General features: G+C 38.5%; 1 protein-coding gene across 1 annotated transcript in view; it reads right to left on the minus strand.

Moving 5' to 3' along the window:
- The window catches only part of nt5dc1 (5'-nucleotidase domain containing 1), a 117,397-nt gene extending 110,650 nt beyond the window's left edge, over positions 1–6,747 (minus strand). Inside the window, exons 1-6 of the mRNA XM_077220246.1 lie at positions 6,295–6,747; positions 5,838–5,929; positions 3,362–3,433; positions 3,079–3,188; positions 2,781–2,860; positions 2,525–2,606 (exon numbers count right to left, since the gene is read on the minus strand). Of these exons, the coding sequence (XP_077076361.1) occupies positions 2,525–2,606; positions 2,781–2,860; positions 3,079–3,188; positions 3,362–3,433; positions 5,838–5,929; positions 6,295–6,387 (529 nt within the window). The 5' untranslated portion in view covers positions 6,388–6,747. The remainder of the gene's footprint in view (positions 1–2,524; positions 2,607–2,780; positions 2,861–3,078; positions 3,189–3,361; positions 3,434–5,837; positions 5,930–6,294) is intronic.
- Positions 6,748–14,726: the final 7,979 nt, after the last annotated feature.

Genomic DNA, 14,726 nt, shown 5'->3' on the forward strand with positions numbered 1-14,726 from the left:
CATTTTTAATACGTGGGCCGTTATAACCAGGGGCGACGCCAGATCATTTTTTAACGCAGGTGCTGAATGGGTGCTAGACCATTGACAGGGGGGAGCTGCGCAATTTTATATATATATATATACAGGTCCTTCTAAAAAAAATAGCATATTGTGATAAAGTTCATTATTTTCCATATTGTAATGATAAAAATTAAACTTTCAAATATTTTAGATTCATTGCACACCAACTGAAATATTTCAGGTCTTTTATTGTTTTAATACTGATGATTTTGGCATTCAGCTCATGAAAACCCAAAATTCCTATCTCAAAAAATTAGCATATCATGAAAAGGGTCTCTAAACGAGCTATTAACCTAATCATCTGAATCAACTAATTAACTCTAAACACCTGCAAAAGATTCCTGAGGCTTTTAAAAACTCCCAGCCTGTTTCATTACTCAAAACCGCAATCATAGGTAAGACTGCCGACCTGACTGCTGTCCAGAAGGCCATCATTGACACCCTCAAGCAAGAGGGTAAGACACAGAAAGAAATTTCTGAACAAATAGGCTGTTCCCAGAGTGCTGTATCAAGGCACCTCAGTGGGAAGTCTGTGGGAAGGAAAAAGTGTGGCAAAAAACGCTGCACAATGAGAAGAGGTGACCAGACCCTGAGGAAGATTGTGGAGAAGGACCGATTCCAGACCTTGGGGGACCTGCGGAAGCAGTGGACTGAGTCTGGAGTAGAAACATCCAGAGCCACCGTGCACAGGCGTGTGCAGGAAATGGGCTACAGGTGCCGCATTCCCCAGGTCAAGCCACTTTTGCACCAGAAACAGCGGCAGAAGCGCCTGACCTGGGCTACAGAGAAGCAGCACTGGACTTTTGCTCAGTGGTCCAAAGTACTTTTTTCGGATGAAAGCAAATTTTGCATGTCATTCGGAAATCAAGGTGCCAGAGTCTGGAGGAAGACTGGGGAGAAGGAAATGCTAAAATGCCTGAAGTCAAGTGTCAAGTACCCACAGTCAGTGATGGTCTGGGCTGCCATGTCAGCTGCTGGTGTTGGTCCACTGTGTTTTATCAAGGGCAGGGTCAATGCAGCTAGCTATCAGGAGATTTTGGAGCACTTCATGCTTCCATCTGCTGAAAAGCTTTATGGAGACGAAGATTTCATTTTTCAGCACGACCTGGCACCTGCTCACAGTGCCAAAACCACTGGTAAATGGTTTACTGACCATGGTATTACTGTGCTCAATTGGCCTGCCAACTCTCCTGACCTGAACCCCATAGAGAATCTGTGGGATATTGTGAAGAGAAAGTTGAGAGACGCAAGACCCAACACTCTGGATGAGCTTAAGGCCGCTATCGAAGCATCCTGGGCCTCCATAACACCTCAGCAGTGCCACAGGCTGATTGCCTCCATGCCACGCCGCGCCGCATTGAAGCAGTCATTTCTGCAAAAGGATTCCCGACCAAGTATTGAGTGCATAACTGAACATAATTATTTGAAGGTTGACTTTTTTTGTATTAAAAACACTTCTTTTATTGGTTGGATGAAATATGCTAATTTTTGAGATAGCAATTTTGGGTTTTCATGAGCTGTATGCCAAAATCATCAGTATTAAAACCTGATGAGGACCTGAAATATTTCAGCTGGTGTGCAATGAATCTAAAATATATGAAAGTTAAATTTTTATCATTACATTATGGAAAATAATGAAATAATGAACCATCACAATATGCACATTTTTTGAGAAGGACCTGTATATATATAAATACTATTAATAAATGTGCAAAAATTGGCCACTTAATATTTAATATTCAATTATTTTAATTATCACAATGAAAGTTTTAATTTTATTAAATTGAACAAGCACAACATTCAGCATTCAATCAAATATTCTTAAAGATTCATTATTATTAATAATGTTATTTCGACATATGTGTGCGTGCAACAAGCAAGATGTGAATTTGTAAATTCGGTGACAAGCATGCCGAGAATTGATTTAATTTATGATGAGATGGCTATAGTTCACGTGCTATGGTGACCGCGGCTCGCCGGCGCCTCCATATCATGATTATTGTCTGCTATATTTGCTGCTTATTTATTAAATCCAGGTAATTGGTTGATGAAAAATTTATTAAAATTAAGATACATTTTATACAAAACGAAATTCACTTTAAAGAAAGGCTTTCTAAAAAACAAAACATAATGAAGTGGTAAAAATCATGCCTGAACCACTCCATGTCTCCTGATATTGTGCATCCTCCTATCTACTTTGTACACTTTCATAATCAACATAGATGGAAAAAAATAACATTATAATATAAAACTAAATATTTAGTTTTAATAAAAACCCGCGGGTCGGGCTCGGGCAGAGAATCTAAGCTCTACTTCTGACACAACAACTGGATATGCAACGGTCGCTTTGTCGCGTCTGGTGTAGACATGGTGTAAGACCTTTATATACATTATACGATATCAAAATTAAATTTAAATACTGATTACAAATAGTACGAGGATATAAGAGGGTTTTTCTACATACCCCGAAATGCAGATGTGTTGTAATTATGGTCAATTGCAGCAACAATGTCTTTCCACAAGTCAGATGTGATTCCGACTCCTTGCTAGGGTTAAAAAATTTTTTTTAATTAATTATAAATGAAAATATTAACAAATGAGAACATAAGTTTTTGTTATACAATTTAACATTCACAATACAGCTAAATTAACAAATGCTACTTCTAATTTGAAATAGAAATATAGTATTTTTGAAAAGCTCTGAATTAAATTAGTTTTACCTTATGCAACATATCCACCACTCTTGCACAAAGAAGGGCACCGGGGAGGTCAAAATAGTTGTCATAAAAATAGTATTTTGCTGCAACAAATGAGTAAACTAAATCACATATTTAGGTAAAGACAGTTATTTGAAAATATGATAAAACACTGAAAAACTGCAATTGATAATGAATATAATAAATAATAATAGTACACTATATATATATAAAATGAATCCTCAAATTCAATAAGCGAATGATTGTTATATTGTCATCAGAAATTATTAAATGAACTAGCTGAAAAAAAAAACAGCCTTACCAGATCGTGTGTACGAGGTATTAAGGCTATTAAAATGCTTCCATTCTCTTTTTGGACCATAATGCTTTATGATGTCATCAGTACTCAGGTTTTTAGTGCCATGAGTTGCCCTACAAATAAGAGTGTTTTAAATAGATTAAAAGCTTAATCTAACAGGTTAGCGGTTTAGATATTTCATTATGCACAGTACAAATTACCCTTTTTTTTCTTTAGAAAAAACAAGCTATAAAATGTACTGCTGAGTAATCATTCAAATACACATGCCATATTACAACTGACTCACCTCAAGACAGTACCATCCTCTGCCAGCTTGACCAGGTTACCCTCCTCAAGGTCCACCACAAGACCTTTAAAACTGGTCACATGACAACAAGCAACTGTATTTGTGTACTAGAGAGACAAACAAGCTCATACAAGGGTAACAACTTATTGTTTGGAAACAAACAGCTTACATAAACGACAATATTATGGATATATTAATACCCAACCCAATTAATATAATTTTCACAATTTAGAAGAATACCTGCTTGAAACAAGAATCAATTTGTTCATATTTCAATTTTGAACATTAGCCATTTTCTTGAGATGTTTAAATTTCCAGTCCACACAGCTTAAATGGTGCTGACCATATGAAAAATGGGCTAACAAGGTCATTATACCAAATTGTCATGCTTCAAATAATTTTTTAATACTCTGACTTTAAGAATACAAACTCACTAGGGGTGAAAAAGGTGGTGAGACTATTATACATGAGGAAATACTTTACTGGGAATTTCTTGAAGGAAAAAAAAACAGGTATGCTTGAGCATTCCATCTATATTAGGGTCGCATCATGTGACATCATGTCCTGTTTTTGGTTTGTTTACATGTCTTTGATCCATGTTGCATTCATATTTCAGTCGAACCGCACCAAAGTTTATCTGAAAGCGGACCGAGACCCATCTTTTCAGCAGTCTTGGTGCGCACCAGGGTTCGGATCGACGGGTTCACACTTATTCAAGTGAACCCCACTAACAGAGCAATCGCACCAGGGTTCGTTTTAATCCAACCAAACATGGCAAGTGTGAATTCACTGGCTCTTATTTGTTTTCATACATCAAATAATCACATTTACAATAACATTACATAACTTACATCATATTTTTTATAACAACAAATATTCTTTTTTTAAAGCACTCACATTAAGAATTAATTTTTTTCTTCATGTAACAGTCTCAAATGTAGTTAACATCCAGCTGTATGCTGCTGTTTAATGTACATAGTATTTTGTATTTAAATCTTCAAAATAAGAATTTAAAAAAGTTATCAAAGAAAAAAAGGTTAATCAAAATCTGCAGCGCTCCTGCATAGATGCAGAAGCCCTGCTGCTGAATTCAGACGCACAATTTCAGTTATGTAAATAACCACCTTTAATACACAACTGGCCACTATTGTAGTCTAACAAATGCATCCAGAACTACAAGTGTCAAAAATGTGTTTGCGCATCAACTTATGTGCTATTAAAATGGTGATTTTCACCAATGGTGAAGAGTTTGCGCTCATGGCCATGTTGATCCATTAATGAATAATTATAAATCTGAACTATACTGTAAAACAGTTGTTTTCAATCCTGATCCTGGGGACCCACCGCTCTGCACATTTTGTCTCTCTTACCCATGTCAATCAGCTTGTGGGACATCAAAGGCAGTGAAGGATACACCTGAGATACCTTTAGAATTTTTGAAGGCAGCATTAGAGACAGGAAGTGAAGCTAACATTGGATTCAGACATGCCTTGATGACTTTTTACCTTGGAATGCGTCTTCTAAATGCAATATTTTTAAGATTTTGGATGCAGCTAATATTTAAAATTATTTTACGGCAGAAATGTTTGTAGTTAAATGTAATAAAGTATTTATTATATAGAAAAATTTCAGCTCTGCTGTTGTTCACAAATACCAGTATTGACGTTGTACAAAGTGGACGTTGTCATGTCGCCGGAAATCATCAGTGTCCCAATGTGTAGTGATCCAGTGTCCATTAAGGGCCCGATATACTTCAAGCGAAATCGAAGAACGAACTGATGTGGCGTAATTTCAAACAAAATCAGGCCAAAACGAACTTCTGTGGAGTTTGAAACAGCTTGTTCTACTGGTCCGTGGCGATTATGTAATAGGTAGGTGTGTGCGGAGGCTCTGCCGTCTTTCACATAGAAATCTTTTCCAGTTCATTTCTCATCACGAGTTCGTTGTAATCTGACGTCCGTGAGTGAAAAGATGAACACATTGGAGGAGCTGCTTTATGGTAGAAAATGAAGTTGTACGAGACACTGACACTGTTTTTCATGTTTAACACGGTAAAGCTGCTTGATTTTATGCAATCTATTGTATAAATTGCTATAAACGTGACGTGACTTTACTAGAGAGCTGAATTGCACAGCTCAAATCGCGCAATAGATTTACATATTCATCTAATCGTTGCTCTCAGCAGTGTGGGCGGCGTCAGATGTTCGATTACAGTATCTCTGCTAATGTATTTCGAACTTCGTTTAACCCCTAAACAAAGAACCAAAAAGTGTGTGTCATTGTGTTTGCACGTGTGTCATAGTAAATATCTATAAGTCTGGGCATTAAAAACATGATTTCATGCAGGTATTCTTGGCCCTTTTAATGATTGTGTGTGTGTGTGTGTGTGTGTGTGTGTGTGTGTGTGTGTGTGTGTGTGTGTGTGTGTGTGTGTGTGTGTGTGTGTGTGTGTGTGTGTGTGGCTGAAACAACTCACCAGAAATCCCAATCGGCAGGTGTTAAAGTAAGTAGATCTTTATCATATCCCTTGTGTTCCACAAGATACCCTGCAAAACTCGCATAGATCAGCTGCACACAGACAGAAGAAGAGATAAATATAAGTACTAACATGAGGTACAGATAGGCTACATGAAGATGTCAGGCCTAACCATAACTGAATCTCGAGCTAGGTAAACTACACATCAGATGGGATGCATGAACGTCCTCCTAGAATGACAGATAAAGTAGACACTTCTCTCACATTCTCAATGTGTTTTAACAAGGCCTGTCGAACAGATCGATATTTTAGATCCCCGCATTCATGCGACTGTTGTTCCAGTAACGCAAACAGAACATTTCCGAAATATTTCCGATTCAGATTTATTATGTGTCAGCCATATTCTGCGTGTAAGGTCGGTTTATGTGATGATATGCATGATGCCAGCACGACTCACCCTGGAGGTCTCCTTCGAATTGTATCGACAGAGTGTGTGGTCCAAATCAAAGCCGATCACATCACACTCCGACAGCGAGAAGTATTCGCTCATTGTACAGCCTTTAGAAGGAATGGCTATGTGAACTGTAGGTTACAGAATCGTGATGACGTCCAGCTGTCGATGCAGCTCGCTCGGTGGCGGCAGTCTGCAATGTATTTGTCTGTTCTGCAACACGTGGGACAGCGGCGACAACAGTGTCACAAAAGACTACAAGCCACGTTTAGAAACGGCTCACGGAAGGCGCAGTCACTAGCAAAACGCGTACCGGCATTTAACGCGGAAACACTCCGGTGCCGGTTATAACATTGCATACGAACAGCGGGTCTTTGTATCTTGCTTGCTTACACAAGACACGAACGTATGAATATCTGAATATTCGCGCATTTCCGGGTGTTGTTACCGTAATAATGTGAACAAAATGGACAGTCGCACGTACGTCACTTCTAATTATTGAACATCAGTTATGCATGGATGAAGCTGTAGCCTACATTGTAAAATAAAAATAAATCATTATTCCCTGTAATAAAATGCTGTGGGTTTTTCACTCATTGATTGCAAAAGCAAAGTGTTTCCCAGGTAAACCCTTAGGCTACCTTATGAGGACAAAATGTCTCTACAAAGATGGCAATATCTGAAATCCTTGGGGACATTTTTGGTCCCCATGAGGAAACAAGCTAAATCATACTAAGTGATTTTTTTTTTTTTGAAAATGTAGAACGGTTTCTGTGATGGGTAGGGTTAGTGTCCTGTAAGGGTATAGAATAGCCTACAGTTTGAACAGTATAAATCATGTCAAATCACTTTTATTTATATAGCGCTTTTTACAATAGGCCTAGATTGTAGCAGTTTTAGTGATACAATGCAACAAAGTGTGTTTCTGCTGTAGGCTACAGCCGATCTCAGAAAATAGCGTCATAGTCCAGCTTAAGTAAGTTGAGTGATGGTTTATTTCTGTTGTAAAAAAAGTTATTAATTTATTTCATTTCATTTTTCATTGCTCTGGAGAAAACAGTGATGTCATCATCCAGCTCAATGCAGATCTCATATAATGGCGTCAATAGGCAGATCAATATTATTGTTGAATATGTGTCCCCAACTAAGCAAGTCAAAATTTAGTTTCCATGTCTATGGAAAGTCCCCATAAAACACGAAAACACAACAGTGCAGGTGTGTGTAAATTATTATTTTTTTATCTTTGGAAACTAAACTTCCATCATGGTTTGTAGACGAATCATTTCTGTCCATGTCCATTTACCCTACAGACTCCACATAATTCTACTCCAATGCCTCCAGTGCAATATAATAATCGTATTAGGTTTTATATTCTGCACTTCCAAAGATATATATAGACAAGGGTGTGACTTTGGTTTGAAATGTGGGGGGGACACAAAATGGGGGAATTTTTTTTCCGATTTGAATCCCATTTCCTGCATTTACATACATTTAGGGACTATGGTGATACAAAATCCAGGAAATAATTAAGTTGATTATAATGATAAATTCTGCCAAAAATAAAAGTAGGCTATAACAAAAATATTTCGTACTTTTTTATTGTTTAATATAGGGGCCAATTGCCAAGACTTGTTAGAATCATTTTATAAAGTCAAAATGTTCACCATTAATGTTTTGTGTGTAAATAAAATTGAAATTGTGTGAGACCCAATTTCCACTGTAATGTAAAAACAATATAAAAACAGTATATTTTAAATAATTGTTTAATAGCATCTTTTTATGAATGAAGGTCAGTATCACTGATATTAATATAGCTACTGATGTCTTGATGAAAAGGATTTCCCCCCTCAAATTTGAAACATTAAGCTTCAAAAATATAACAACTTTTAATTTAAGTGAACTTTAAACAATCCTCACAAAACCATAATAAATGTCATATTTGGCCTACCTGTGCCCTGTCTATAAACCATCTGTACGAAATATACAGAAATTGAATAAGGTTATCAAATAGTCTGCACTGCATAAATTATAAATTAAATATAGATTAATCCTTATTAAAGCTACAAACGTTCTTTAGACAAGATCAGTAAGTAATTTGCTCTGTTCCCTTTTGTTCTTTGGTTAACTTAAGGGTAACTAAACCCCTGGTCAAAGCCTGACTCCACACACTGGCAATATTTGAAAAATGCTGGAAAAGTCAGTAGCACCTCAATGCAGTACATGAGATCCACGGGGAGGAGTCGGATCAAGATCCAAGGGGTGGAGATGGGTAGGATTAGGGTTGGGTTTAGGGATTAGGGGTGTGTTTAGGGATCAGGGGGCGGAGTTGGCTAGGTTTAGGTGTATGTAAGGTGGGAGGAGTTGGATCTGGGGGGGGCGTGCACCTGAGACCCGCAGTGACAGCTGCTGTCAAACTTGCTAAAATGGAGTGACGCAAGTAGCTTTGCAACAGAGCGGTCATTTGAAGTCGAGAACTTTTCTCCCCCACCTTCACCTGAAGTGGAGGAGGGTGAATTGTCTGTGGACACCAGCTCAAACTGCGGTCTTAACTCCCGCAACGCGATTGGCATCCGATTATTCTTATATTCAGTCATTTTGAGGTAATTTTTTCCAGGATTATTATTATTACTTTCATTATATTTTGCTGCTTTATGAAAAAAAATAATCAGCAAATCGCGCCGGCGCGTTTGTCGACACCAGAGGATTAACTTTAGCCTAATAAGAAGGAACATAAATTGTGATTAAAAATATATGCTCACTCCAGTGTTGGGCAAGCTACTTAGAAAATGTAGTGAGCTAAGCTAGCAGTTACTCTACATTAAATGTAGCTTCACTACACTGAAGCTACCACCCTGGGAAATGTAGCAAGCTAAGCTACAGCAATATGGCAAAAGTAGTTTACTACATCTAAAGCTACTTTTTCAAATTTAATTTTTATATTGAACCAACTTAATTTCAAGTCAATGCTATCTCAGTGATCAATAAAATTGTCAATCAAACATATAGGCAGGCATAATTTGTCAGTTCAATTGTTTATTCAACAACTGTTCCAAACCAATTTGGCCAAAAAAAAAACAAAACATAACTATATAAAACCATATAACTAAATTAAACTATAACAAAACCAGGTGTCAAGAGTGTGTGCATCTTTTTCCATTTCTCACGTGTCAGCCCAAGGATTGATACTGGTACGTGATGTCACACCATACGGAGAAGGTGATGGTAATGCACCAAAAAGCTGGTTTGTAGGGCCCTATGAAATCCGTTTTATTTTTTCCCATATTCCAAATTCAGTTTTATTTTGTTTTCATTTTTCTGGACTCCCATTTTAATGGTTAAATAACATTTTAGTAATCAAAAACGTGTAATTAATTGAAATCATGAAACGTATATAATTTAACAATAATTTATTAACATTTTTAAATAAATTACATTTTAAGGGCTCTATAAAATAGTTTTTTTAATGGTTTAAATTGTAATGACCAATTATTTAAAATGTAAGCCTAATGATTTAAGCAAAACTTTCTTCAAAGGTTAAAACCAACCTTTTATTTTGACAGGTTGCCATGTAGCTAGACCTTTGAGTCTAGTTTCTTTTCATCCAAGATCTGTCAAATTCCGTGAAATTCCGCGTTATACAGTAAATTTTGTTTTTATGCATGGATATCGCAATTCAGTCCATGTTTACCGTTTTGTGGTAACTTAATGAAATCATATGGCCCTATGGTTGCCAACCACCGTAAAACAAGAAGAAGAAGAAGTCACCGTCACTAACTGATCCAGCATCAGTGATACTTAGCAGTTGTATTTCCGATTTGAGCTTGAGCTTTAGAAATGCTTGGGAAAATTTAACGTTAGCTTGTGTGGACGCTACCGCACTACTTGATCAAAAAAGAGCTTCGCTACTGAAAAGCTATTTGATTCAAAAAACAGCGACGCTACCACCACGCTACTGAGAAATGTAGTTACACTTGTAGCGTCACTACTTGTAGCGACGCTACTGCCCAACACTGGCTCACTCGCATCATGACGCCGCTGCGGTGGTGGAGTTCATGCAGGAAGAGCAGCGTTTGGCAGCGCGAGCTGTGTGGAGAAGCCCATTTCCACCTCCATTGCGTTGGAGAAGCAATCCCACGTAAAATGCAGGTTGCACACTGGAGCAATAGACGAGATTAAATACCTAGGCTACACAAAATAATCTAAATAACTATATAAATGCTATGCTAACTAGATGCTAATATATATATATATCTATCCTGAACGTTTTCAATACTCGTAATTCCAACTCCTGACTCGCTACAGTAGTTTTGACGGAACCAGATGCTTTTATACCAGGGGCTGCCAAGGGCGTGGTGAGCTCGCACCAAGGGCGTGGCAGAGTGACGTCAGAGAGTACTCTACGTCAGAGAGTACCCCTACTGCAGGAGCTTTCCGTTTAACCTGAAGAGGGCAGCACTCAGACGTTTTTACACCATATATTTGAAAATTAAAACACTTTATACCCAAATGTCAAAAAATGTACTCGAATCAATGAACAGCATTTATGAAGCTCCATTCTTACAGATAATTAACTAAAAAAAGTTGTTTTAGTGTTTAGTTACCCTTTAACTGATAGACAGAATTGGCTGCTGTCCCTTTTAGATCTGTCGCTGATGACAGGATCTTACGCATTTAATTTTCTCATTTACTCTTGACGTTCATTTAAGATTTTATTTAACTCGTTTAAGACTGTTCTTGTGAGGATACAATTGACAAAACGGAATAACGGTGTGTGTGTGTTATTATTCAAGCTCGAAAAAGTCTCACGACTCACAGACAGCGCGCCAGAATCCAGTTCTCTTTCACGCTTGAATAAGCACGATACCTGCTCATTTGAACTTTCAGTGAGCTATTTTTAGAGTGGACTGGTGTGGACGCGACGTTCCTGGACACGGACGCGCGCATCGGCACAAGCAATCTCCTGCTCCTCCGTGGCGATGACGGCGTGCGGTTAAAAAAATCATAACAAACGAATTTGAAAGTTGGGGGGACACAAACGGGATTTTGAAAAGTGGGGGGGACATGTCCCCCCTGTCCCCATAGGAAATTACGCCCGTGTATATAGATTTTTTTTTTTTAAATCGAGGTGTGCCATCGCTCATTCTGGTTGTAAAACTCTGTTTATAGCTTAGGCTTCCTCTCATGGTGAGAGCAAAGTTTTTTGTTTTGGAGTATAGACTGATGCTGGAGCTTCAGATATATCTTATGTCCGGCCCACAGGACCGTTTGACATTTTTGGTCCTGAGTACATTGCCCCCTTGGGCTCTTTTTGGGTTTTCAGTAGGCTGAGCGGTTCTGCAGCCCCTCGTATGAAAAAATAATTTAAAAAAATTCTCGTAAGGCTGTGGCTCCTCCAAGCCCTCAGGTAGATCTATGCTTACATGTTGGCCCTCACCAGGGCCGCCTCTGTAGCTGGCCTAGGCTATGCTAGGGATGCGTTCTGCTAAAGCATCTCTACCTTTGGCCCTTCACTTAGTGAAGGGAGGTTTTTTAGCATCCCTGTTTGAAAGCCTCCTCCCATGGATTCGTCAGGCGAAGGCCCGCCCCCTTTCTGCGTTCTGGGACAAGAAGAGTAATGCAGGTAATGGGTCTTTTTGGGCAGGGTCAGGCCGTCTTTCGCTCTGCGAAGAGATCGTATCCAAATAGTCCAACGCCGTGGTACAGAGAGCAGCCAGAAAAATGGAGCGCAACTGGAAGAAAACGAAACTAGAGGTATTTCGGATTTCATGGAAGGAGAGCTCGATTGCTTACAGAGAGGCTTTAAAATCTGCTAGATCTGCTTATTCTCAACCCTATTAGAAGAAAATAAACATAATCCTAGGTATTTATTTGAAAAAGTGGCTACACTAACGAAAAAGAAAGCTTCAAGCCCAGAAGTTTCCAAGAAACACAGCAGCAATGACTTTATGAACTTCTTCACTTAAAAGATTGATAATATTAGGGACAAACTTATAACTATGCAACCGTCTACTACAGCATCGCATCAGGGAGTGCATTATAGTCTCCCTGAGGTAAAATTTGATTCATTCATTGCCATAGGAGAGGAAGAATTTTGCAAACTCGTTAATTCATCTAAATCGACAACATGTATGTTAGACCCTATACCGACTAAACTACTGAAAGAGATGCTTCCAGAAGTCATAGATCCTCTTCTTAACATCATTAATTCGTCTTTCTCTCTAGGATACGTACCAAAAACCTTTAAGCTGGCTATGATTAAACCACTTGTTGAAAAAACGCAACTTGATCCTACAGAATTAGTCAATTACAAGCCGATCTCAAACATACCTTTTATGTCAAAGATACTAGAAAAAGCAGTATCCTCACAACTGTGTTCCTTTCTTGAAGGAAATGATATCTGCGAGGATTTCCAGTCAGGATTTAGACCGCACCATTGCACTGAGACAGCTCTCATTAGAGTCACAAATGATTTGCTCTTATCATCCGATCGTGGTTGTATCTCTCTATTAGTGTTACTTGATCTTTGTGCTGCATTTGACACCATTGACCACAACATTCTCTTAAATAGACTAGAAAACTATGTTGGCATTAGTGGAATTGCACTAGCATGGATTAAATCATATTTAACTGACCACTATCAGTTTGTAGCAGTAAATGAAGAGATGTCTTATCCATCACAAGTTCAGTATGGCGTACCACAAGGCTCAGTTATCAGACCGCTGCTTTTCAGTCTGTACATGCTACCTTTAGGAGATATCATTAGGAAACATGGAATTAGCTTTCACTGTTATGCTGATGATACTCAGCTCTATATTTCTTCCAAACCTAACGAAAGTCACCAATTCACAAAATTAGCGGAATGCATAGTTGACATAAAAAATTGGATGACTAGTAATTTCCTACTACTAAATTCTGAAAAAACAGAGATTCTAATTATTGGACAAAAAACTTCCACACGTAATAACCTAGAATACCGTCTAACACTTGATGGCTGCTCTGTTAAGTCTTCGTTGTCAGTTAGGAACCTGGGTGTGCTCTTTGATACCAATCTTTCATTTGAAAGTCACGTGTATAGTATCTGTAAAACCGCATTTTTCCATCTTAAAAATATATCTAAATTACGTCATATGCTCTCATTGACAAATGCGGAACAACTAGTTCATGCGTTCATGACATCAAGGCTAGATTATTGTAATGCTCTACTGGGTGGTTGCCCTGCACGCTTAATAAACAAACTACAGCTAGTTCAAAACGCAGCTGCTAGAGTTCTTACCAGAACCAGGAAGTACGACCATATTATCCCAGTTCTGTCAACACTGCATTGGCTCCCTATTAAACATCGTATAAATTTTTAAATATTGCTGATTACTTACAAAGCACTAAATGGTTTAGCTCCCCAGTACTTGAGCGAGCTCTTAACACATTAGAGCCCTTCACGTCTATTGCGATCTCAAAGTTCTGGCCAGTTGATAATACCTAGAATATCTAAATCGACTGCTGGCGGTAGATCCTTTTCCTATTTAGCACCAAAACTTTGGAACAATCTTCCTAACATTGCCCGGGAAGCAGACACAGTCTGTCAGTTCAAAGCTAGACTAAAAACACATCTCTTTGACCTAGCATTCACATAACACTCTATAGACTTCTATAATTCAATATTAGGCTGCTTAGATTAGGTCAGCCGGAACTGGGAACACTTCCATTAAATAATGATGTACTCGTTACATCATAAGAAGAATGGCATCTACGCAAATTTTAGTGTCTTTGTTTATCCCGAGGTTTTCCCGCAGCCTGCCGGATCCAGGCCGTTTCCAGATTTGACGAAGGACTTTCGCCTGGACCCGATGACAATGCAGTGCTGAAGTGCCAACTAGCCTCTCCCTATGGAGGATCCCTATACCACTCTACAGATAAAGCGCTGTGGAATTTTTTGGTTCGCGCACCTACCCGAAGTGATAAGATAAAACTAGGGCTGAAACGATTCCTCGAGTTACTCGAGTTACTCGATTACAAAAATTCCTCGAGGCAAAAACTCTGCCTCGAAGCCTCGTTAAATTCCTATGACGCGCACTATACGCGCGGCGCAGGGATTCGATTTTTTCACACGGACCGTTTATTCACATGGACCTGTTCAAGAAGAAATAGTTGGCGAGATGGCGGAGAATAAATATGTAAATAAACGGCAGAAATTGTCTAAAGTGTGGGATCATTACACACTTAATACACTTAACTCGCTGAAACAAGGTAACGTAGTCTAAGCCTATTGATGTTCGCTGATTTGAATCCCATACTGTATTTGTAGCGATGTCGTGATGCGGTTTGACTAGATATGATTTTTAGCTTTGATGACATGTTTAAGTAGTAAACGTAACTATCACATTCAATTGCAAGAGTATAGCCTAAAAAAAGAACCCCTTCACACACACACACACGCCAGT

The sequence above is a fragment of the Siphateles boraxobius genome, unplaced genomic scaffold, assembly GCF_051911475.1.
Source record: "Siphateles boraxobius isolate OS27281-9 unplaced genomic scaffold, OSU_SipBor_1 8, whole genome shotgun sequence".
In the NCBI taxonomy this organism is placed as follows: domain Eukaryota; kingdom Metazoa; phylum Chordata; class Actinopteri; order Cypriniformes; family Leuciscidae; genus Siphateles; species Siphateles boraxobius.